Consider the following 24332-nt stretch of genomic DNA (forward strand, 5'->3'; position numbering starts at 1 on the left):
AACATGCACAGGTGACTGGATGTTATAAATGAAAAGCCAGGTGCTGTTTAAATTATACTGCAGATTACCCACAAAGACTATTCTTGGCCTATTATTTGATTATTTTTTTTCCATGACGTCCATAAAGCAGCTGGAGTCACAGAAGAGCGCTGCTGTTTTCAGTCCTTTGTCTGTTGGCCTTGTTCTTCACTGCTCATTAGCCGCTCGTGTAGACAGCAAATGAGTCTTGCCGGCCCCTGAACATGGAATGCGCTGAGACAATAAATTCTTATAAAGGCATCTTATCGAAGCCAGGGAGCCAATTAACCCCTTCAGTTCATGTTTGATGGCCCTTATGTAAATGAGGGCAAAAAGTGTCCAACAATTTACGGGTGGACAATGGGAAATCGTTCTGAATGGGAACATTTCCCTCTGATATAAATCGTGACGTCAAACATTACACAAATTAAATGGCAAGCGTCTGCTGTGTTTCACGTGAAATTTATTGGCGAATGCCACACTTTTTTTGGTGCGGGGTTACAAAACATAATTGAAATCAAGATGTAACCGTTTTTCTACAAGAAGCTGTATAAAATAGCCGGTTCACACCAGATTTTGATCCTATTTCCTGATGATGCCCGCATGAGCGTGAAGTACCGTATATTGAAAGGGAGGCTCGACACGCAGTACACAAGTCCTCTGTTCCTGCACACAGCTGGGACGCACGCCGAGTGTCACACATACTCGCTAGTTGCTGGACAGGACTCTGCTTCCTTCCACAGCTGCAGCCCGTTTTACCTGTACCCTACACCATACGAACTTGGATTTGTAAGTGTGCTTTTAAAATCATTAAAAAGACGTTGTTACACTATCCATGCCTTTCTGTGGCTATGATGAGCCACTGTTTACAGATGTTGTGGAGGAATTGAATGCGAGCTAATTGTTATAAGGAGTCATATACACATATCCATTGCTGCTTGGATTGAGATCAGGGTGCCTACAAACAGCAGTCTTATGCTGCAACATCCTTAAAGGGAACATCGGATGACAGAAGTCTGCCTGGTTCATTACATGCCTGGGGGTCACTGGGTGGCCGATATTATCTGGTGAGTGCTTTGACATATCACTTCAGGTGAAGCACCTTATTTTGAAGCATTTGCACTTTAACATCACACAGTGATTGGAGCACTTATAAGAAGATTCATTGTTTTTGTCCTATAGCAATGTCGGATACAACATGAACTTTTATTTCATTAATTGCATTTTTATTCACTTTATATTTATTAAGTCTGTTTGTATTGCACTACTGTTGCGCCCTTCACTGTTTTATATTTTTGCCTATTAGTTAACACTGATTTTAGGAGCAGCATCAGAATATGATAGTGCTTGATTTTGTATTTGGCGCCGCACCCATTTTTTTCATTTTCATAGGTTCGCTATAGCTGATCATACCATAATAAGTTATCATAGACATATTGTAGAATGAATTAGACACCCATATTAAGTATCCAACACATGCAGGATAAGCTCAAAGCTGATGCTCCAGCTTTGGCAATGAAAAAGTGTCCTTGTATAGGCTGAAGGTGTTAAATATTTGCATATGATTGTCTTTAAAATGGAGTTTACCTTGGAGGTTTTTTGGTTTAGATAGCGCTGCTATTTACCTGTTCTTTATGGAGAAAACCTTGAGATAAAAATATATGTTGTGGTCTTCAACTGAGATTTGGTGAGTGAGGTTTAACGTGGAGAAGTACAAGCCAAGGGCCTTTAGGAAGGGAACAATTGAATACTGAGTATGTGGAAGCTTAAACACCTTGGTCCAAAATCTACCTAGTATGGGGCAGGTACACCAGATATGAAACGCATCACCAGCAACGTTGCAGCTCAACTCAAATTAGAATGAGCAGAATGAAAGTGTTCCTTAAGACGTTAAGTCCCATAACCTTGCTGGTATCCCCTCATATACAGTATAAAGTCATAAACTACAGTTTGGGTGTTTTTTAAAATGACAATGCTAAATACCTTTTCTCAGACCGCCGCTGTGTGGTCACATTATCCCCCTCTGCTCTCCATCCCTGACCTAAGGAGTGCAGCGGGAGGGGATGAGATTGACGTCAACCAGCCAGCAGAGGGAGATCAGATCACTGCACAGTAGTGCTGTGAGAAAGGGTATTTAGCATTATCATTAAAAAAAAAAAAAAAAAAACACACACTGTAGTTTATGTCTTTATAAACCAGAGGGGATACAAGTCTTTGTGCTAGATATTGCAGCGGAATAGGGGCGGGAGGGGCGGGAGGAGATTGACTCTCACACTGACTAGGAAATATCGGGCAGGGAGGGGAGAGGGAAGAGACTCAGTACACACAGCAGGATGACGAAGGCACGTAAACTGACCACAGTATCAGGGATCAGCAGCCATGATTACCATGGTCAGCACACACAGGGGGACACAGGAACAGGCAGGATCAACCAGGTATTTTACAGCATAGAATGGGACAAATGACACCCCAGAAACACTATGCTATAGATCATGCTTTAAAGGAACAGGATTTTTTTTTTTTTTTGGGGGGGTTACAACAACTTTAAAAGCTTTTTCAGTAATAAGGCGTACCTCAGTTTTCATTTATATATGTAAGGCCCCTTTCACATGAATGTTTTGATCAGGTCTGCCTGTCCGTCTTTCAGGCGAACCCGATCAGAACCTCTTGCATCCGATCTGATACGCTAAAAACAGGCCAGCGGATAGGATGGGATGGCAGTTTAGTGCAAATGGACAGGCAGTCCATTTACATTCGACCGCCCTTAGAGGAGGACGGGTTGTGTCTGTGTCTGCTCTGCATAAGCGGAGCAGACACAGACTCATCATCTGCCTGCTCAGCGGGGATCAGCGGACAGATTCCCTGCTGAGCAAGGGGATCGCAGGCGGGGCCTGCCACGACCCTTACTCGCCATGTCACATCCAGAAATAGAAAGGTGAATCCTCTTTACTGTTCAGTCATTTCTCCTTTGTGATATTATGATACCTGTTTGGGATCCTTCTAAACGGCAAACAGCTCTGTGTGAAAATACATAAACGTTAAAGGATTTTGTACAGTTAAACTGGTAACCACTTTCGTCAAGCTGTAAATTAAACTTACTATAGCGGCACAAGCATGTTAACTACTTTCCTCTGGCTATAATGCTGTCAGTTTGTAGCTGTAATGGGACAGCAGGAGGAGACCTTTGTGACCACAAACATAGAAATATCTGGTTGACCTTTAACCTTATATACAGCAAAGAGATTATCAGGACTGGTAAAGCCCAAAGTGCCTCAGGGATACCCTGATTACGTTCCAAATATTCTACACAAAACACCTTACACCCCACAAATCACCTACACAAACATCTTACAGATCTATCAACTGTTTCTGCCTACCTGACAATCTGCATACATTGATGACGTGGTAAGAGTCTCCCTACCATTTTGTAAAACAACCTTTGGACAGCAGGAATTTAAAGAGGAAGTAAAGTCCCATGCATATATTGTACCTATAGGTAAGCCTATAATAAGGCTTACCTATAGGTACTGTAAATATCTCCTAAACGTGCACCGTTTAGGAGATATTTACTGTATATGCAGCCGATTACGTCATGTGCACACACATGCGCGGGAGTGATGCCACGCGACTCCGGTCGGCCAGTCACAGAGCCGGAGTCCGCGGACCCGGAAGGAAGATGAGTGAAGATGGATGCAGCCTCCAGCAGGGAAGATGAGGGCTTTGTTTGCAGGTAAGTTTAACATAATGTGCTAGTATACAATGCATACTAGCACATTATACCTTTACTTTTGCAGGTCAGAAAAAAAAAAACGGGGCTTTACTTCCACAAAACAAAAGGATGTCTTATAGTGCGTTTTCCTTATAAAAGAGCCACATCCCGAGCAGAAAGGCCTATCTTTTGCCACCATGCTGCAGAGTGAGACTGTTGCTGTCTGTGTGGAAGCAGTGATCTCTTTGCAGAGGTCTGACACACCCCCTGTTAAAGCGGGGTTCCAGCCGGGAAAAAAAAAATTTAAAAGTCAGCAGCTACAAACACTGTAGCTGCTGACTTCGGCTCTCGGGTCCTGGCACCGCCATCCTAACTAAGGGAAACAGGCAATAGAGCCTTGCGGCTTCACTGCACGTTTCCTACTGCGCATGTGCGAGTCGCGCATGCGCTTTGTGAATGGGACGCGATGTGTTGTGGGACACACGCAGTTCCCATAACACACCGCGCCCCATTCCCCAGAAGACGACGCGGGGACGAGAAGACAGAACATCACCGCGGCATAGGAAGAGGCAGATTAGGAAGACTGCCTAGCAACAGCCATTGGTGCTTTTTTTTTTTTTTTTTTTTTGTGGTGGACCTCCACTTTAAGTCAGATCGAAAGCTTCTCAATCAGTAGGGAACATGAGTTTTGCTGATTGTAGAGCTATAGGTCTAATTCAGTAGGGGGTGTGTCGGACTTCTGTAGAGATACCACTGCTTCCCCACAGAAAGCAATGGCCCCACTCTGTAGCATGCTACAGGCCTTTCTTCTCAGGCTGTGGCAGCTTCACAAAGAAAAAGAATTGTTGAGACTAAACACTTTTTTTTTGTGCACTTGGAATGCATTTAGCTAATTTAAACTAAAGGTTTACCTAGATTGTAAGTAAATTCTTAACTTGCTCAAATGCTCATTATATATTTTTTAATAGATTTATTTGGAAGTAGTCTTATGACCGCTTCCTTTTTCTGCCCCCCTTTGCTGGGACTGTGGGTGGGGAGCAGCAGATCTCTGGTGTCATACCTCGCACTACAGACCCCAGGGAGCCTTGAGCTCTGCTGCTGCTGGGGGGCTATGGGCATTCACAACAGAGGAGGGACAGCATTGTCATGCTTTAGTTATTGCAGCTTCCTGAATGTAGTCCATGTGGTCTTATACTCACCTTCACCCTCGATCCAACATCTGTGTGGTCCAGTTGGAAGCACAGCTTTGCTGCACAGTATGCCCTTGCCAGGTCCTACTCAGTCTGCGCATGTGTACTGTGACCCCATTCATTCCTATAGGATAACTATAACTATCATTCCTATAGGGAATTATACTTGGTACGGCCTCCAGTGGTCCTGCAAACTCTACGCATAGGAATGGATGGGGCACACATGCTCAGGCTGAAGAAGGCAAAGATATTTGTGAAGCAGAACTATGTGGTTTTTCAAAAAAGATCAAAGCAATTATAAGACCAGGTGAAGGGGGCTGCGTTTGTTAATAGACGCCTTGGATCAATGGTCATTTGTCATTCTGCTTTAACAGTTTTTGAGACGCTGACCCAGAAAAAGTTTAGAGATAAAGAATTCTGATACTTAACTAATACCTATTTACAGGATTCTTGTTCTACATCTGTGAGTCAGAGATAGTCAGCCAATTAACATTATCAGAAGTAGACATCTACTACACTCCGCTCATGACAGGTGCACTTTAATATATTTGATTTAGTAGAAAAATAAAAACTGATCAGACCTACAAAAGCAAACAAATGATAAAGCATTAGGACACAAGTATGATAACGTTTGTATACTAAAACGTACGCTAGAAACCTTTCATGGTAAAAAAGCTAAAATCGCTGGGTCTTGCTATATCACAGATTGGGTTATCACCTCAAATACCCTTTGTATAATCCACCATGGATGGCAAGGATTATTACATTTGTTAGACTTGTCACAGAACACAGGAGCGCTCACCTTTTTAATACCATAGCAAATTGCAAAATGTAGCAACAAGATTGTACTTGTACATTTGGGATGGTTGGGAGTGACATGGAAACAAGTCATTCTGTACTCACCCTGAATAGGGAGAACTTGCTTACAATGTCATTTATGGTGAGTGAGTAAACTGTATTAATAGCCAGAAGCTACATGCTCTCAGCAAGGAGATTGTCAGGGTGTGTATTAGAAATAAGAACTGAATAGAACATCATGGTTTGTCTGCCCCTTCATGCTTCCTTCTCTTATGTATAACAGTCTTAAGGTTTGCTGTTAGGTCAAGCTTTGTAATATTTACTTGTTGAAACTTTGTAGTCCTGAAACCGTAGCTTAGAATTCCTTTACTGATCTCCTTATAAGGCTTGGGTTGGGGGGTGCAGAAAAATAGGCAGCTGAGCCTCATTTTTGTTATCCTACTTAAGTTGCAAAGGCAGCCGTATGGGGGTGTGCACATACCTTCTCCTTTGTGGCATGGCAAAAATGATCTTCCCTGTCACTTTCAGAAGGTACTACTGCCACCAAATGCAACATATTCATGTTAAGTTGCGAGCCAAATGCCAGACACATGGTAACAGCCAGGTATTCCCATTCAAACAGCCATTTTGGCTGTCAAAAAAAAAAGGCATTCAGGAGACAGTAATATCGCCTCCTGAATGCCTTTCAGCCATGTCTGCACTACTCTGAAAAGCATTCCACCACCTGATCGCTCTTCACAGAGAAACTGTTTGGGGTGATGTCTGTGACAGCTGTCAATCTCCAAAAACCAGGCAGGTAACAGGTGCCCTGCAAAGAGTCGGGTAGATCACTGGATGCATTTCATTGCTCTTTTCATTTTGAGGATTAAAAGGTAAGTATTGGTTTACACTTAGCCTGCACCTTCACTCTCCATTTAAAACAAGTCTTCTTAAAGCATATCTAAAAATCAGAAACAAAAATGGAATATATTGTTACCATTTCTTAGATATGATGGCTGCACTCATCTTCACTTTTCAGGTTAAGCACTTTTTCAGCATGTATAAATGCATTGTCTATGTCAATGGTTTTCAACTCCAGTCCTCAACTTCCCTCAACAAGTCATGTTTTCAGGGTTCCCCTCAGATAAAATGGCTGTGGTAATTACTAAGGCAGTGAAACTGATCAAATCACCTGTGCAAAATAGCCTGAAAACATGACCTGTTGGGGGTACTTGAGGACTGGAGTTGAGAAACATTAGTCTATGTCACTTCCTGTAAACTACTGATTCCATCGAACCCCCCCGGTAATGGAGATGAACAGAGGCAGACACATTAATTCCATGACTGCCTCCATAGATACAGTGTTGAAATTAGTGTAGACATAAAGGGACTGGATGTGTGTTATGTGCAGGAGAAAATAAAGGGGGGAAAAAAAAAAAAAAAGATTCAACCACGCCATGTGGTTGCAATATATAATTTTTGTTTGCGTTTATGTACATTTTAATTTGTTTTGTTCCACTTTTAGTGCGTGTTCGCATGTAGTGATGTGACGGGCTTTTTCTGCACAAGAACAACTCCAGGCACTGCTAAGACGCACAGAAAACTATTTTCTTTGTGTCCTGTTCACACTGCACCACAACCCCGAGGTGCAATGCAGTGAGCTGTGATAAAATACAGACATGCTGCGTTTTATCTCTGTACACAGGAAGGCACCACATGTCACTGTAGAGCAGCACAACACACATTGCTGCTGTACAGTGACATAAATGAAGTGTCACTTTGTAAACTAAATAAATAAATAAATAAATAAAAGAAGCTGTGTTATGCGGTAAAATGCACAGCACACCAACCCTTACCGCCAGCTCACTGCAGCTGGAATGGATAGCTGTCGCTGCAGTTTAGTGTGTGGGCCGTGTGAACTGGCTGTTAAGCCTAGTACACATTAATAGCTTTTTTTTTTTTTCAACCCGCTCCGGTTGAAGCCATTGTACTAAATACCCGTCCGTACACACCATACGAAAATCGGAAGTCAAATTTCGTCCGACGAATGAGCTGCCGATTTTTCAGATCATTGGTATGGTGCTTTCGACAGCCCAGTCTGATTTTTTGGATGACAAAACCTGGATGTGCAGACTATAAAATTTTGATCGCATGTGAACTCAGCGTCCGATTTTCGTATAATTAGTACCATTTTCGTACGAAAAAAATCGTAAGAGCAAGACTACGCATGCTCAGAAACGAAAGAATACATACAAATCTATTCAACACATTATGTCACTTCTGAAGTTGTATTCTGTCTTACGAGAATTTTCATATGTTGAGTAACCTCTTCACTTTCGATATGAGACTGGCATGCCACAAAAAACGGTCGTCCGAAAATCTGATTGTGTGTACGAGACTTTACAGTCCGACGTTAGTACAGCGATCTCCTCCGCTGAACTGTTGTGTTCTGACAGGGGGATGGCTCCCTCTCAGAACACTCCAATTAGCGATCTCTGCCAATGGCTGAGATCGCTGATTGGGAGCTGGTTGGCTGCTGGTTTTCCAGCATGCTCGTCCGACAGAAGCCGGCCAAACAGCTGACCTGTGTTGGACTGGCTGACATACACAAGGGCCGAATCTTGGCCGGTTCAATAAAAACTGTCTCCCTACATTCGGCCTGTGTGAACTAGGCATGAGATGACTTAGTAGAATGGGGGATGGGCAGAAAATCTGTCAGGGTTGTCCCATAGGATGCAGAAGGCAATAAAAGCTTGCCAGAGGTTCTACCCTTTCCCCACTCAGGTCTGATAAAATATTTTGAATGGAATTGATTTTCAAATAGCTGCATGTACAATCTTTCCTTATGGAATAAAAGATCATACTTTGATTTTTGTTTTTTGCAGTGCGGCCGGTGGTGAAATCTTCAATCAGTGTGTAGCAGACCAAGATGAAGCTTTTACAGAAAAGGATGTAATTCGGCTCATCTGCCAGATCCTGCAAGGCGTGTTTTACCTTCACCGAAATAACGTTGTCCACTTAGACTTAAAGGTAAAATTTGTGCTCGCTCTGAGAGATTATTATTTATACACCACCAAAATAGATTTAACAGTTCCATGTTTCCCAGGCACAGGCATCAAACTGTGATGTTCTTTCCCTACTACAAAGATCCAATGTCCCCTAACTCCAATCTACTTCTGCTGGACCCTCAGTAGGGGTGTCTGTCTACATTTGTATACTGTCATTTGGAAACATGTCAGCCCCTTAACAACAGTAGAAACGTTCATCAAAATAAGCCAACATTATAAGGGCTTGTTTACACATTAGGTGCCCTCAGAAAAGCAATTATCGGTGGATCGCTTTTCAGAAGGCATTTGACAGCCGGAGATAGTGTTATGTTGGTTCCTCACCACTAAAATCCCGCACCCTGCACACGGTTGCAGGATAATTATGGCCACATTCAGTTGACGTGATTTGTTACGTTTCAGTAGTCATTTTTGACCTGCCTCAAAGCATCACTGCCATCTACACCCACCTTTACTGCCTTTCTACCTTAAGATGGAGTGATTGAGGGGTCATAAAAACACACTGCTCAACTGTGTGTTTTTACTGCCCCAACCTGATAAACTCATCCAATAAAAATATTAAAATTCTGCATATGTTAAGGGTAAAATATTTATGCATCATTTTTGTTTAACTCTAAATTGATGAGTGGTAAAAAGTTTTTAATGTGCGGCCATTCACAATGTAGGTACACACGGGAATACAGTCAATTGTCCTCCAATGTTTGAAAAATAAAAACATTGTCCTAGCGGAGAAAAGATTAAAAGCCTGTAGCAATAACGGCAATAAAAATAGAATTCAGTTGGACTACACAATGTAAAACACATGTAAAATTCAACATCATTAGGGACCTGGTACAGTTAGAGCCCACTCACACAGAGGCAACACGACTTCCAGCACGACTTTGGGAGGCAACTTGGACACGACTTGAGTATGAATCACAGTGCGACTTGGGGCGATTTCAGCGCAATTTACAACACGACTTGAAGTCGCCTCCAGGACATGGAGCTGAACATACCAGGCTCTTAGGTCTGGTATGGATGTTAAGGGGAACCCCCTACGCCAAAAAAAAACGGCGTGGGGGCCCCCCCCAAAATCCTTACCAGACCCTTATCTGAGCACGCAGCCCGGCCGGTCAGGAAAGAGGGTGGGGACGAGCGAGCGCACCAGGCCGCATGCCCTCATCCCGCATGGGGGGTGGGTGCTTTAGGGAAGGGGGGTGCCCTGCGGCCCTCCCACCCCAAAGCACATTGTGCCCATGTTGATGAGGACAAGGGCCTCTTCCCGACAACCCTGGCCGTTGGTTGTCAGGGTCTGCGGGCGTTGGTCTTATCGGAATCCGGGAGCCCCCTTTAAAAAGGGGGGGCCCCAGATCCCAGGCCCCCTACCCTATGTGAATGAGTATGGGGTATATCGTACCCCTACCCATTCACCTGGGGGAAAAAAGTGTCAATAAAAAAACACATTACACAGGTTTTTAAAATAATTTATTAGGCAGCTTCGGGGGTCTTCTTCAAACTTCAGGGGTCTCTTCCGACTTCTCCGCTCTCTCCGGCCTCTTCTCCCGCTCTCCGGCCTCTTCTCCCGCTCTCCGGTTTTTCTCTCGCTCTCCGGTTCTTCTCTCGCTCTCCGGTTCTTCTCTCGCTCTCTGGTTCTTCTCCCGCTCTCTGGTTCTTCTGCCAGACTCCTCCGCTATCTTCTGCTCTTTTGCCGCTCTTTTGCTAGCGGTGGCCCGGTCTTCTCCGTCGTCTCTTTCCCTCTTCTCTTCTTCCAATGTTGACATGACACTCTCTCCCGCTGTAATGCCGTGTATGTGGTGCGCAATGACCTAATGTCACCCGGTGACCCCGCCCCTTATGATGTCACAGTCCCATCATGCCCCGGGACTGTGATGTCATAAGGGGCAGGGTCATCGGGTGACATCACCCGGTGACCACGCCCCATGCCTATATGTCGTTGCACACCGCATACATGGCATTACAGAGGCATACATGGCATTGAGAGAGAGCGTCGTGTCAACATCAGAAGTGTCAACATCAGAAGAAGACGACGAAGAAGACTGGGCCACTGCTAGCAAAAGAGCAGAAGATAGCAGAGGAGCCCGGCAGAAAAAACAAAGAGCGGGAGAGGAACCGGACACCGGGAGAAGAGGCCGGAGAGATCGGAGAAGAGGCCGGAGAGAGCGGAGAAGTCGGAAGAAGACCCCCGAAGCTGCCTAATAAATTACTTTAAAAACCTGTGTAGTGTGTTTTTTTTAATTGACACTTTTTTCCCCCAGGTGAATGGGTAGGGGTACGATATACCCCATACTTATTCATATAGGGTGGGGGGCCAGGATCTGGGGGCCCCTTTATTAAAGGGTGCTCCCGGATTCCGATAAGCCCCCCGCCCGCAGACCCCAGCAACCAATGGCCAGGGTTGTCGGGAAGAGGCCCTTGTCCTCATCAACATGGAGACAAGGTGCTTTGGGGTGGGGGGGCACTCGCTCGTCCCCACCCCCTTTCCTGATCGGCCGGGCTGCATGCTCGGATAAGGGTCTGGTATGGATTTTGGGGGGACCCCACGCCGTTTTTTTCGGCATAGGGGGTTCCCCTAAAATCCATACCAGACCTAAGGGCCTGGTATGCTCTTGGAGGGGAACCCATGCCGTTTTTTTTTATTTAAAATTTCCCCTTCATGATTCATACCAAACACATGTCAGTATTGCTTGTCACTCATTGGGAAAGGAAAAAACACATTTTTCCTTTCCTGATGAGCGAGCCAGCTGGCATATCGCGGCCGTTCTTCCTGGGTAAATTCTGTTCTTTTTCCTGTAAAGTAGCCTCACTATGAACGGGCATCCGACTTTGAGGCTACTTCCATTGAAATCAATGGGTACAAGTCGCCTAGAAGTCGGATTGAAGTAGTACAGGAACCTTTTCTGAAGCCGGAGCGACTGCAGTAGTGTGCATTAAGACGGATCCATTCACTTACGTTGATTTTTTCATGTAGCGCGACTAGGGGCAACTTGAAGTCGGATCCAAAGTTGCCCCTGTGTGAATGGGCTCTTAAAGTGGTTGTAAACTTTGCACTAGAAATATGAATAAAACATATCCTGCTATAGTGTGTTCTTGTCTCTAAGTGTCAGAGCACTAAGTGTCATTTCTGTCTGCTGCTTCTTTCCTCTGCTATCAGCATGAGTCACTTCTGACAAGCTTTCCTGACACCAAGAGAAAAAAGGTGACAGGGGAGGGACCTCCAGCTGATTGACAGCCTCAGCTCTGTTCCTGTGTGCTGTGTGAAGGGGGGCGACTTGTCCCTTCCTTCCAATCAGCTCTCAGAGCTCTCCTCACTGAGCTCTGCAGAGTGTAACTTCAGCTCTCCGCCCCCTTTTTTCCAAACTCTCAGACAAGCTTTATAAATTCTGCACTTTGAATGGATGTAGAGATAAACAGATACAACGTATGTAGGAGGATTTGTTACAGCTCTGTGTATCGCCTGAGGCCAGTCACTACACTGGGTATATGGAAAGGTTTACAATCATGTTCCGAACTCCATTTGTACTACTTTTATTTAAAGCGGAGTTCCACCCAAAAAGTGGAACTTCCACTTTAAGTACTCCTCACCCCATTACATGCCACATTTGGCATGTCTTTTTTTTTGGGGGGGGGGGAGTGGGTGCCTAGTTTTGAGTGGGACTCCCTGTCCCACTTCCTGCCTCTGACTACGGGCCACCTAGGTGACTCCTCCTCTCCCCCTAGAGGGCCCCTCCCTCTCAGCAATCTTCTGGGACACGTCACAGGTCCCAGAAGATTGCCTGTCCACTCCAGGAGTGCAGCGCAACTCGCACATGCGCAGTGCGTGCCCGTCCGTGAAGCCGCAAGCTGTCATGGCCAGGTGCCCACAGTTTCAATGCCGGTGCCGCGGAGAGGAGGGGGAGAGGAGCGAAGCTCTGTGCGGCCACATAGCTGGACCGTGGGACAGGTGAGTGTCTTTTTATTAAAAGTCAGCAGCTACACTCTTTGATCTCTTAGTCTTCTGCCCTTTACTTGGGTTTTATGAGTTTACCTAATGGTCTCTTTTCTTGGGTTCTGTCTGTTGCAGCCACAGAACATCTTACTTACCAGCAGCAATCCGCTGGGAGACATCCGTATTGTAGACTTTGGCCTCTCCAGGCACGTGGACACCATTAAGGAGGTTCGAGAGATTTTGGGCACACCGGAGTATGTAGGTAAGTGTAAAATTGGCTTCCATCTCTTACCAGTTGACATGACCAGTAAAGAATTATCATTTAAAGATTCTAGGAATAGACTCTTTCTAAACATAATAAGGATCAGATTGCTCCTTCAGTAACTAGCAGAAGAATGGATTTTCCACAATACCTGATTTTTTTTAATCTGTTCATTATTCGGTATTAGAGCCGTGGTTCACACCGAATGTGGCTTTGAAATCTCGCTACTTCAGCGCAATTTCAAAGCCATCGGTCAATGTGATTTCATGTGCGCCTTCCTACGCAGATGTCAATGCAAGTCACACATGAAATTGTCAAAAATAGTGCAGGAACTTTTTCAAAGTCAGTGCAAGCCAGAGTCACAGCGATTTGAGCGATTCCATAGCCAAAAATAGGGTGTGACTTGTCATGTGACTTTGATCTGTCAAATCGCATGACAAGTTGCACCAGTGTGAACGGGGGCAGAGGGTGTTGGTATGGTGGAGATCTCAGTGTTATTGTATGGAGTTGCCAGATTCTGTGATGAATCATCCTGTAAAAACCATTATACCTGAGAGAATGTCCCCAGCTGTAAGCTGACTTATATGCTTTCTTATTTGTTTTAGCTCCAGAAGTGCTCAGCTATGAACCGATCAGCACCGCAACTGATATGTGGTAAGTATCCCTTTGTCACAACCAATATCATAGAAAAATGACATGCAGAGAAACAAGTGCAATGCATTTTAAAAGAGAAGTAATGCTTCTTTTTCTTTCCTTTTCTCCACCTTACGATTAAAGCTCATTATCAGAATTTATTTGACCTATATACACTCTACTTGTAAACAATATGTATAGTAGGTATAAATCATTTAAATACCTACAAAAGTAACGAAGGAAATGATATATATCTTTAATTTAGGTTTACGTAAACCCAATGTTTAATATTTGAAATTTCATTATATTTACCTATAGAAACCCTACTGTAAAACAATGAGCTTACTTTATAGATCCTTGTAAACTTACTTTATGTATCTTTATAACATTGTATACTCAATAAACTTCTTTTGACAAGGAAAAGAGAAGTAAGGCTTTAAAAAAAATAAACACACTCACCTAGGTGGATGCAGCATTGATCCAGTGTTGCGTCTGTCCTCTGTCACCTCCAAGACCGAGAACTGAGCGATCAAAGTGACTGTTAGTCACTGCTCTCTGCTCTACTCCTCCAACATTCACTGGAGGACCGGGCTGTGGAGGGAACAGGAGCTGCTAGCTCAGGTTCTCTGCAGTGCGCTGAGAGCCTCTGCAGAGGCTGAGCCAGCTGCTGGTCAGGAATCTGGGTGGATCCTGACATTAAAATCAGGATCCCATCAGAGCCTGGACCTGCTCAGTGACATTAGCTGTCAGTGAGCTTTAACCCCGTCTGTACTGTGCTGGCAGATCTCATTATCAGTTCTACCAGAGGGTTAAAGATCCCAGCGCTTAAAATTGCATTGTTAAAAGAGAAGTATGTTTTAGTATGTATGTTTTTTTTTTGTTTTGTTTTTTTCCTATTCATACAGGCCTAGGTGAATGACGATGCTGCATCTGTCCCCTGGCGCCTCTACCCTGAGAACCGAGCCACCGAACATCACCGATTGCTCGGTTCTCACTCCTCCCCAAGCGGAGAGATGCTGGCTGTCAGTCAGCATCTCTCCTGCTCTGCTTTTTCACGTTCATTGGAGCGCTAAACTGTGGTGTGAGGGGGGGGAGCGGCTGTCTCAGTGGCTTGCTGAGATTACCATCAGTAAAGGCAGCTGGTGGATCCAGACTTAGGAATGGATGACGTGTTGCCTCGACTGATTGCAGTGACGTCAGTGGAGAGTGGATTTCAGACCTTTTTTGCGATACGGCACTACGTCGCTTTGACTGACAATTGCGCGGTCGTGCACAGCTGTACCCAAACAAAATTGACATCCTTTTTTTCCCCCCAAATAGAGCTTTCTTTTGGTGGTATTTGCTCACCTCTGCTATTTTTATTTTTTGCACTATAAACAAAAAAAGACCGACAATTTTTTACTTTTTGCTATATTAAATATCCCCAAAATATATATAAAAAAATTTTCTTCCTCAGTTTAGGCCAAAATATATATTACTACTACATATTTTTTGGTAAAAAATCGTAATAAGCGTAAATTGTTTGGTTTGCTCAAAAGTTATAGCGTCTACAAAAAATTTTTTTTTTTTTTTTTTAACTACTAATGGCAGTGATCTACGAATGTTATCAGGACTGCGACATTGCGGCAGACAGATCGGACACTTTTGACACTATTTTGGGACCATTGAAATTTATACAGTGATATACAGTTAAACACTAGGGGGCGATCAAGGGGTTAACTGTATTCCTTCAGTGTGTTCTAACTGTAGGGGGGATGGGCTACCCAGAACATAACAGAGATCACTGCTCCCGATGACAGGGAACAGAAGATCTCTGTCCTGTTACTAGGCAGAACAGGGAAATGCCTTGTTTACATAGGCATTTCCCTATTTCGCCTCTCCTCACTGCGATCGCGGGCCATCGGCAGACATCGAGTCCGCGGGCACGCTCCCACGGCGGCTAGGCGGCTTACACAGAGGGACGTACGGGTACGCCCATTTACCCACCCGTACCATTGTGCTGACGTGTATCTGTGTGCGGCGGTCGGGAAGGGGTTAATGAGAGGAAACTCAGTCTGTCCCTACACTATCACTTTCAAGTAGTTTTGCTTGCAGTCTACCCGTGGGCCTGTTCCAAGGAATCAGGTAGAAAGATTTGAAATATTGTTTTCATTATTTTTAGGTATACTGTGTAAATGGGAACACAACATCTATATAGTGGGGTTTTTTCAAATTTGAGTGCAAAAGTGGAAATGCCCTTCGAGTACTTAATGTGTCAAAGATGCATTCTAGCTGCAGTCTGATGCTGTTTTACTTTTATCTTTTAATATGCAGGAGTATAGGAGTGCTGACATATGTCATGCTTACTGGAATATCACCATTCTTGGGAGACAACAAGCAGGAGACATTCCTGAATATCTCAAAAGTGGCCATTGAGTATCCCCAGGAGGATTTTGAGGGGATCTCTGAACAAGCGATTGACTTCATTAAGTCTCTTCTAATCAAGAACCCAAGGTGAGCAGCTGTGAGACTAAATAGTATGACTCTTAAAAATGTTCCATTACTTTAGTCAGGTAAATCAGAATTATTGCAAATACGTATTACATAATCACTATTACTGCATAGCTGATCTATGTGCATCTTTACACAGGCTATGCTTAACTGCTTTGTTGGGAAAAAAAAACAAACCCTTCCCCATTAAATCATTTCTCTGTCTCGCTGTATATAGAGAAAGAATATGCAAGCACACAGATTTTGCTGTGCTGCCTCTTTAGAAAACACATTACTTACCAGAGCTCAATCTCCATCCAGCGAGGTGCATAAGGCCCCTTTCACACTGAGGCATATTTCAGGCGTTTTAGTGCTAAAATTACCACCTAAATACCGCATGAAAAACGCCCCCTATGTATCTCAGTGTAACCTTTCACACTGAGGCGTTGTGCTGGCTCTGCGTTGGAAAAAATCCTGCAAACAGCTTTTTGGAGCATCTTTGGGGCGCATAAAATAGCGCTGTAAAAAGGTCTATCCCAATTGAAATGAATGGGAAACGCTGTAATACTGCTTTAAAAACCCTCAGAAGCTGTGGGGAAGGTCACATGACCGCATGGTCACATGGTCAGGTTTGCTAACACTTAAAAAATGCTATAAAAAACGTGATTAAAACACATGGGCGTTAGCGGTAAAGCCGCGCTAATAACACTCATCGTTTTTACCACGGTTTTGCAACGCCTCAGTGTGAAAGCGCTCTTAGGGCCAAAACTCTGCCTGGTCTCTCCCTTTTCATTGGCTCAGATGAATGGCTCCTGCTGCTGCCAATTACAGCCAGTGAGATGGGAGCCGGGGCGGGGCTGAGCCACAGAGAGCTGGCTCGGGAGCGAGGGGGCACTCAGCAAGGGGAGGCCAGGAGCCCCAGCGGGGAACCCGAGAAGAGGAGGATCGGGGCTGTGCTGTACAAAACCATTACACAGAGCAGGTGATTAAAACATGTTTCTTATTAAAAAAAAATTTTTTCCTATACACACACTTTAGGGATTAGTTTAAACAAAGTGATATTTTAGATAAGTGAGTCAGCCTCAGGCTTCTTATATGTATTGAGTACTCCAACAGGGAGCTCTCTGTTCCATTATTTCCAACTCCATTCCTTTTTACCTGAACATTTTGGGTGTTCTTGCATACTCCTGCATCCCCTGGTGCATTCTGCATAATTTAAGATAAATGATAATTTAGGATGGAGAGTGGAACCTGCCCATAATGGCCACAGCAAGTGTACAGACCCAGAACTTGAATGCAGAGAGTCCCCCAGAGCCCTGAAAGGTTTTCAGATGGAATAGCTTTTCAACATCTATGAATGAATGTATCAACTTTGGGTGGATTGACCCTTTAAAAGTGCTTTCTCAATGAAAAGATATTAGCTCTGTTCTGAAAGCACAATCAGGATCTAGAGATTTTCTTTATATTCTGTATTTAGCTTGGAGCATCTGCTGCCGAGGGTTAGTCAGTGTTACATTTGTTGAGAGCCAGTCATCAAGCCAGAAAGGATTTTGTTAGAAGTAAAGGATGACAAAGTGTTTATAAGATTTTGGCTAAGTATATCTGTTTAGTGATCTAATGACAGATTTCCTTGCTGAAGCTTAATTTACATCTTGCTCATTGTTGACTTGTACAGCTGTAATCGGAACCCACAAACGTCATTCTCTACTACTTAGGCAGACCATAGACGGTGCAAATTTCTTTCCTGCAACCATGGGAAATTCACACGATTCCCCTATCAACACAGTGTTGGCAGGGGAATTCCTCTTGCTTGTCACAGTGGGGGGGTGGGGGGGGCAGAAACATGCGGGGGAAGCCATCCCCGCTAGAAGAAGACTGTGATTATCACTAGCAGCTATAGCAGCCACTTGCGTTAATCGCAATCGAATCCAGCAGGCTGGTTGTACCCAAGTTGATCGATAAACCATTTTGGTTCATTCAGCCTGCCCATTAATGGTTTGAATCTCAGGCCGGTTCCTGCTGAACTGGCTGAGATTTAAACTGTGTATGGCTGGCCTTAGGAAGAACTCGGATGAGAAGGCCCTGCTGTCTTATTGGACTTTAGGTGGGGAATGGTTTGATTTCAGGGCAAATATCTTGCTGCTATTGTACTGGAGAGATCAAGGCAATCAGTGGGTAATGTATGTTGGTGTCCACCTTAGAGATTTACCTATAAGGACTAAAATTCCTGGCATGAAAAGTACAACCCCTGACAAGTTCAGGCATCAGGAAGAAATGCAACCACATGTGAAGTAGATGGACAAACTAATTTTATTGAAATGCCTGTTAAAATGCTATGTCCAGAGTTGATGCAGATTTTTTGAATACCTTCTATGATCCCCTCTCTCCACAGAAAGCGAGCTCGTGCTGACCAGTGTCTTAAACATGCGTGGCTGATCTCATGTCAAGAACCAGAGTCGCAAAAAGACAAAACTTTTGAGCCAAATGAAAGCCAAGTAGAGACCCCTGAGACTACAGAGAAAATTATGCTGTTGGCCTCATATGCTGTGCACTGTCCATGTAGGGAAACCATAGAGGCTGACCTGAAAAGTGTGAGGAACCAGTTTACAGCTCTGAAGGAAATTCATCCAGAGGTTGTGTGTTAATGGAGAAATTGCACACCAAAAGTGGGACTAATCTCCAAGTTTGGAGAGCCACACGCACCAGTTTTCTGCTCTGCCATGAATGAAACGGGTACCTTTTGAAAAATAATCTGATCTGTCTGATTTTTAAAACTTGGACTTGACTCTTCAGTTTCTGTGGCCTTGTTACCTGTGGAAATACTGTGCATATATAGGATGGAGTCTGTGCAATGGCAATGCACATTCATCACTGGCTTTTTCAGGTGTTTTTTTAAGACTTGTTATATATTTGAAGGCTAAGACATTGCTCATGAAAGATTTTTCCAAATGGCTTGGACATGGCACAGAGACATAGTATTTTTACTGATCTACCTATACTAAGCTCATTTTAGGTCCATGATCCAGGACTGAACACAAAGACTGTCGCTTGCCAATATTTTATGACACCCAGTTATTTACAGATAATACTTTTATTGCACTTGGGAATATTTCTGTAACTGTGGGATAGGGAAAGCCTGTTTGTACTGTAAAAGAATAACTTTCTTTAAAAAGAATGAAATTTAGAGTATGCCTTGAAGCTATAATTATAACTTTTAGATGCCGATCTAGAATCACTGCTTTTGGTTTTCTGTATGATAATAATGAAATGTTTAAGGACATGTCTGTTTTCAGTATAAACCTATTCTGTATAATTGTTACTTGTCCTAGGTGTCAGGAAGTGGGAGATTATTGTATATCTAAAAGGCACACTTGTGCTTTGTTATTTATTTGCACAATGCAACCAAGATTGAAATGCATCTTGTGTTTTAGACAAATATATAGGAGACCGTGTCAGTGTCTAATTAGAATTTGCTGGGGACATCAACTGGCTGATAAACCGTGTTGCTTGGGATGCCTGGAGATATTTGTAAAGTGCATGTTTATTGGTTCCATGACTAGTTCCAGGTAATGAGACCCTATAAGATTATATTTTTAAATGCTAAATAGCTTTAGAATATTGGTTAATGGACCAGTAAACCTAAAACAAAAAGTGACCTTATGTAGAAGAGCTTCAGCTGCAGATATATATCTATAAATGTAAAAGTGTTCATAGTTGCACTGAAAATGTAAGTTTGACACTGTATGTAGCTAAATCTGTTACACTAAAAAGACTTTCATTCAGTGGTTCTGCCCATCATGTCAGTCAACAAATAGATAACGTGTGGTACTGTAATCCAACTGATGTGCATTTAATGTACATGCATCTGCTCTTTCAGTCTGGTCATTTGCACATATATTGCTGATTTGATCAACACTTGTGCAGCTCATGCATTCCCACTTGTGACCACCTTATGATCACTTATTTGTCAATTTAAGAAATCAATTAATTTCTCCAGATGGTTTTGGTGATTTTTTAAACTCCTCAATATTAATTCAATTATTTAATGATAATGAGTTGGGGCCATTCTAGTAAGTGATACTTGTTTATTAATGGATATGGTGTGTAAAACCACAGACTAAAGGTAATTTTAGTATAACAGTTTTGACGATAATCATGACCATGGCTGCAGCGTGTCAGATGACAGATTTTTTTTTCTGTAGTTTTATGTCATGATGCAGCACTATAGCTTCTTACATTGGATAGGAGAATCGGAGCCGGCATTTACACTGTAGTATGAGATGGAGCCATTAAGGCTTTGCTTATGTGAGCCTGTGCCTGGCTAGGATATCAGAATATCTTCAGTTCAATATTCCCTTCAGCAATGGAAGGCAAAGTGACAAGGCGCCACATTTTTCATAAGAAACAAAACCAAAAATGCAACTTTGTTCTGATATATTTGATTCATTTTTTAACAAAGATTCAGTTTATATGCTCTTTAGAGTAGAAAAAAAAAATCGTGGTTCATTTTTATTGCCCCTTAATTGTGTGGTGGTACTTGTACATTCTTGATAAAAAAACAAGGATTTGATCAATTCCATATTAGTGAGTCAGGCAACAAAATAATTGATATTTACATAAAATTCATAATCTATATTTTGGTATATTTTATCTTCTTATGTTTATTAAGGAGCAATCATGTTGGTTCTGACTATGCTGAATTGAATAAGGTTTGGCACCAGGTGACAATTCAGGGAAGTGGATTTGCTTAAGCCAAATACACCGTGCACTGCAAGTGAAGCTGATCTCAGGTGAAGCTCTGCTGATTTCCGATCAAGTGCAAACCTAAAATGCAATTTTTTGACTTCCCTTGCATGTAATTGAGTATTCACTGCAAAGTGAAGCTTTACCTCATTTACCAAGCTGTGGAGCACATGCACTTGCAGTGCAGAGTATATTTTCTTTAGTAAATCAACCCCAGTGACTTCCTAAGGCAGAAGGTCTACTTGGTCTTATGGAAGAATTGCAGCCCCTTGTCATTTGTGCAACCTGCTTGTCATATTGCAGAGACAGGGCGGTGTTGGAAGCGGAAACGCAACTACTTTTTTTTTCAGATCAGATTTAGGAACATTTCAGAAAATGAGGATACAAGCAGTATGGATTTTGACAAGGTGATATGATGATTTAAAATAAGTTTTCAATGCACGAGATTGCAGGCCACCCAGATTTTGAGAATATCTAGAAAGCTAGTAAAAACAAGTTAGTTTAGGTTGTTTTTTAAAGTCCAGGTCCACGGTGTGATGCCAGTCAGATACAGTATCACCTTATAATTTGGACAGTGCAATACAATCTAATTTTGTTTCATTGAGGTATTCACGAAAATCTAATGCTGGATATTATTTTTGGCGGTTTCCCTGTCGGCACTGACATCACATCAGTGCTTTTTGGTGCAATGGTTGTGAAAATACCTAAGTCTAACAAAACATATTGTAGAGGTTTATAATATTCAGCAGTCATGGAGGATGTATATTGTAGTTACATGAGATAACTGACACTGCCAGAATAATAAGCAAGTAAGCATGTGCCTGCCAGTAGCTTTGTCTTATCTATTGCCAGTAGCCTTGGCACATAAAGTATTCCAACTACATGGGTAAGCATAACCTCTAATTCATCTATGGGCAGTGGAGAAAAAAAAAAGTTACAACACACTAGGTGCACTGTCAAAGGATGCATGAAGAGTATGTATCGGCTACAATAAGTTTTTCTGTTTTATTAGAACCAGACTGATTGAGGTTGGTCAGTTCTAGAAGCTGCCAAATGGCTACTGTGGCCCCAGGCTTCCTGCCATATTACTGCTGTTGGTCTAAGTGTCTCAACAAAGGTATCAAATTCAATGTATACTGTATGTACAAAACATTGTGAATCTGACCATCACACCTGTATCAGCTTGTTGAACAACCAATTTTTAAAACTATGGGCATTAATATGGAGTCAGTTCTCCTTTTGTGGCTACAAGAGGCCTCCACTCTTCTAGGAAGGCTTTCCACATGATTTCTGGGACAAGGACCTTTAACACATGAGGCAAAAAGGCCAATGTTCACCTCCACAATGAACTGTGAGCTACTTCAGTAGCACAGGTAATAGGCCCTGCCCTTTTTGCTCCCCCTTCTGCTGAAGCACCCAAGGCAGCCACCTCTTTTGCCTACCTCTCAGCCCAGCCCTGGTTGGACAAGAAGACATGTTGGCAACCGTCTAAAAATGTTAAGTATGATTGCGGTTAATCCTTGCAGTCTATTTGAATTCCTTCACACCATCCTCTTTAGAGACCTGGCATAGAGCACGGGTTCACAGTTATGAAAGAACAGAAAGAGGCTTTTCCCAAATTGTTGCCAAAAGAATGGAGGTCCATAATTGTTAAAAATGTCACGATATGCTGTAGTGTTAACAGTACACTTACTGGAAATACCAGAACTCAGTAGGTTGGAGGTCTGTCCACATACTTTTTTTTACCACATAGTGATGTGATGGTCAGGTGCCCACAAACATTTTGCCATATAGAGTAATAAAGGGATCTTGTTGTGCATTTTCAGCACCATTTTGAGTTAGGGCTGCCATCGACAGTTCAAATCTTGGTTGGTTAATCAGGAACTTCCCAAGTACAGGCAATGTACATGTGTTATATAAGGCCAGCCAAGGATGTAAAAAAAAGTAGCTGTGCAAAAACATAATGTGTACAATATTATCACATGTACAGGTCATGTTAAATGGTGACGCTCTTCTATAAAAGACCTTGATGTACTATTGTTAGCCAACCATGTACCCACCCTGCTACAATGCTGCTCTGCTTGTACCAGATTTTTTTCACATTCTACCACTGAAAGAAGTATATTCTTAGAAACCTCCTGCTGTGTACTCCCTACTGTGAGCATGTTCACCATTAATAGTACACTATTCATAATTTGGAAAATGCTGCATGAAGGCAAAAACTGTGATAACTGAGACCCAAAAACACCCCACCCTATTCTAGTCATTCTACTATGGCTAAATGTACCCATAGTGCTGCTTCTCCATAACTGTGCACACTGCAACGCAACATTTCAATGCCCCTCCTCCGCCCATACCAAATCACAATGCTGGGACCTGGTGATTGGCCAATCAGTTCTACATTGTAATAAGGCTTGCGGTTTGCTCACCCATACCTAGAAGTACCAGGATTTTTAAATTAGCAGAGGTTGGATCAGAGCAACATTGAACAACGATAAAGGTAAGTTTAGACCCCAGAGAGTGCTTAGCACAGGGTGATGGAGTGGGCTTGGATTTTTGGATGTTTATTACAGCTTTGATTTAAAGAAAAGTTTGACTTTGACAGAAGTAGCATAGGATTGTTCTTACTATACAGTTGGAGGACAAGATATTACTTGTTGGTTGGACATCCCCACTAAATGGCATACCATAGTGTGTTCTGCCCTAATTTTTTGGCTTGTAACCCGCACAGTATTACTTTAATGTATTGTAAGATATTCACAGTACCCTATATTATCCATGCACTTGTAGAAAAGCTAGTTTCTTGTACAACAGAACTCAAAACCTCTGTCCTCGCCAGATGTACTGCTGTAAATGAGAGGAAATGGTACCAATGGAGTGCAGCAGACCTGTCATTTTGTGTTGTACTGTATCATAGAACTTTACTTTATAATGGTGTCACTGTTAATATGCATTTGTTTTGTAAATAAAGTCTTTCATATTTATGCACTGTCGGGCTTGATGATTACTAAAATTCCAAGGAATATTGAATACTACCAATATTATTAATAAAATGTGCAATTCTCATGAATGAAAGTAAAATCACTTTGCACCCGACATACCTGTTGACTCTCAGTTAAGCACCTTGCTCAGGACATTCCACCATTATGCATCTGCTTGCCTCCAGTCTTCCACTTGATCTCATTGTCCTTTCTAGTACATCACAGTGAAATGGATTGAAATTATTATACACAGGTTCCCACTGCACAACAGAAAAAAAACTAATATAAAAAAGACCAAAACAGCCAATGAGACAGTACAAAAAAAAAGTAACACACTTAAGTCTAATTAACTACAACTGTTAAGACATGGTAATAATAATCCACATTCAAATACAAACAATATTACAATCAAAATTGTAAATGAAACAGAGAATGCGCTGGCATTGTACAGGATCCTCAAAAAAATCTTTGTTGTTTAAAATAAACATGTACTCACAAATGTGGTATAAAGACATGCTTCTCACATAATTTCCATAAAGAAGATCTCATCCGTCCATTAG

The 24332-nt window shown here is 42.6% G+C and overlaps 1 protein-coding gene across 1 annotated transcript in view; it reads left to right on the forward strand.

Annotated features, from left to right (window-relative positions):
* The window catches only part of LOC141114592 (serine/threonine-protein kinase 17A-like), a 111552-nt gene extending 87777 nt beyond the window's left edge, over positions 1-23775 (forward strand). The window contains exons 3-7 of the mRNA XM_073608388.1: positions 8580-8724; positions 12820-12946; positions 13552-13600; positions 15893-16072; positions 18441-23775. Coding sequence (XP_073464489.1) covers positions 8580-8724; positions 12820-12946; positions 13552-13600; positions 15893-16072; positions 18441-18693 — 754 coding nt within the window. The 3' untranslated portion in view covers positions 18694-23775. The remainder of the gene's footprint in view (positions 1-8579; positions 8725-12819; positions 12947-13551; positions 13601-15892; positions 16073-18440) is intronic.
* Positions 23776-24332: the final 557 nt, after the last annotated feature.

Source organism: Aquarana catesbeiana, linkage group LG12, assembly GCF_042186555.1.
Source record: "Aquarana catesbeiana isolate 2022-GZ linkage group LG12, ASM4218655v1, whole genome shotgun sequence".
Lineage (NCBI taxonomy): Eukaryota > Metazoa > Chordata > Amphibia > Anura > Ranidae > Aquarana > Aquarana catesbeiana.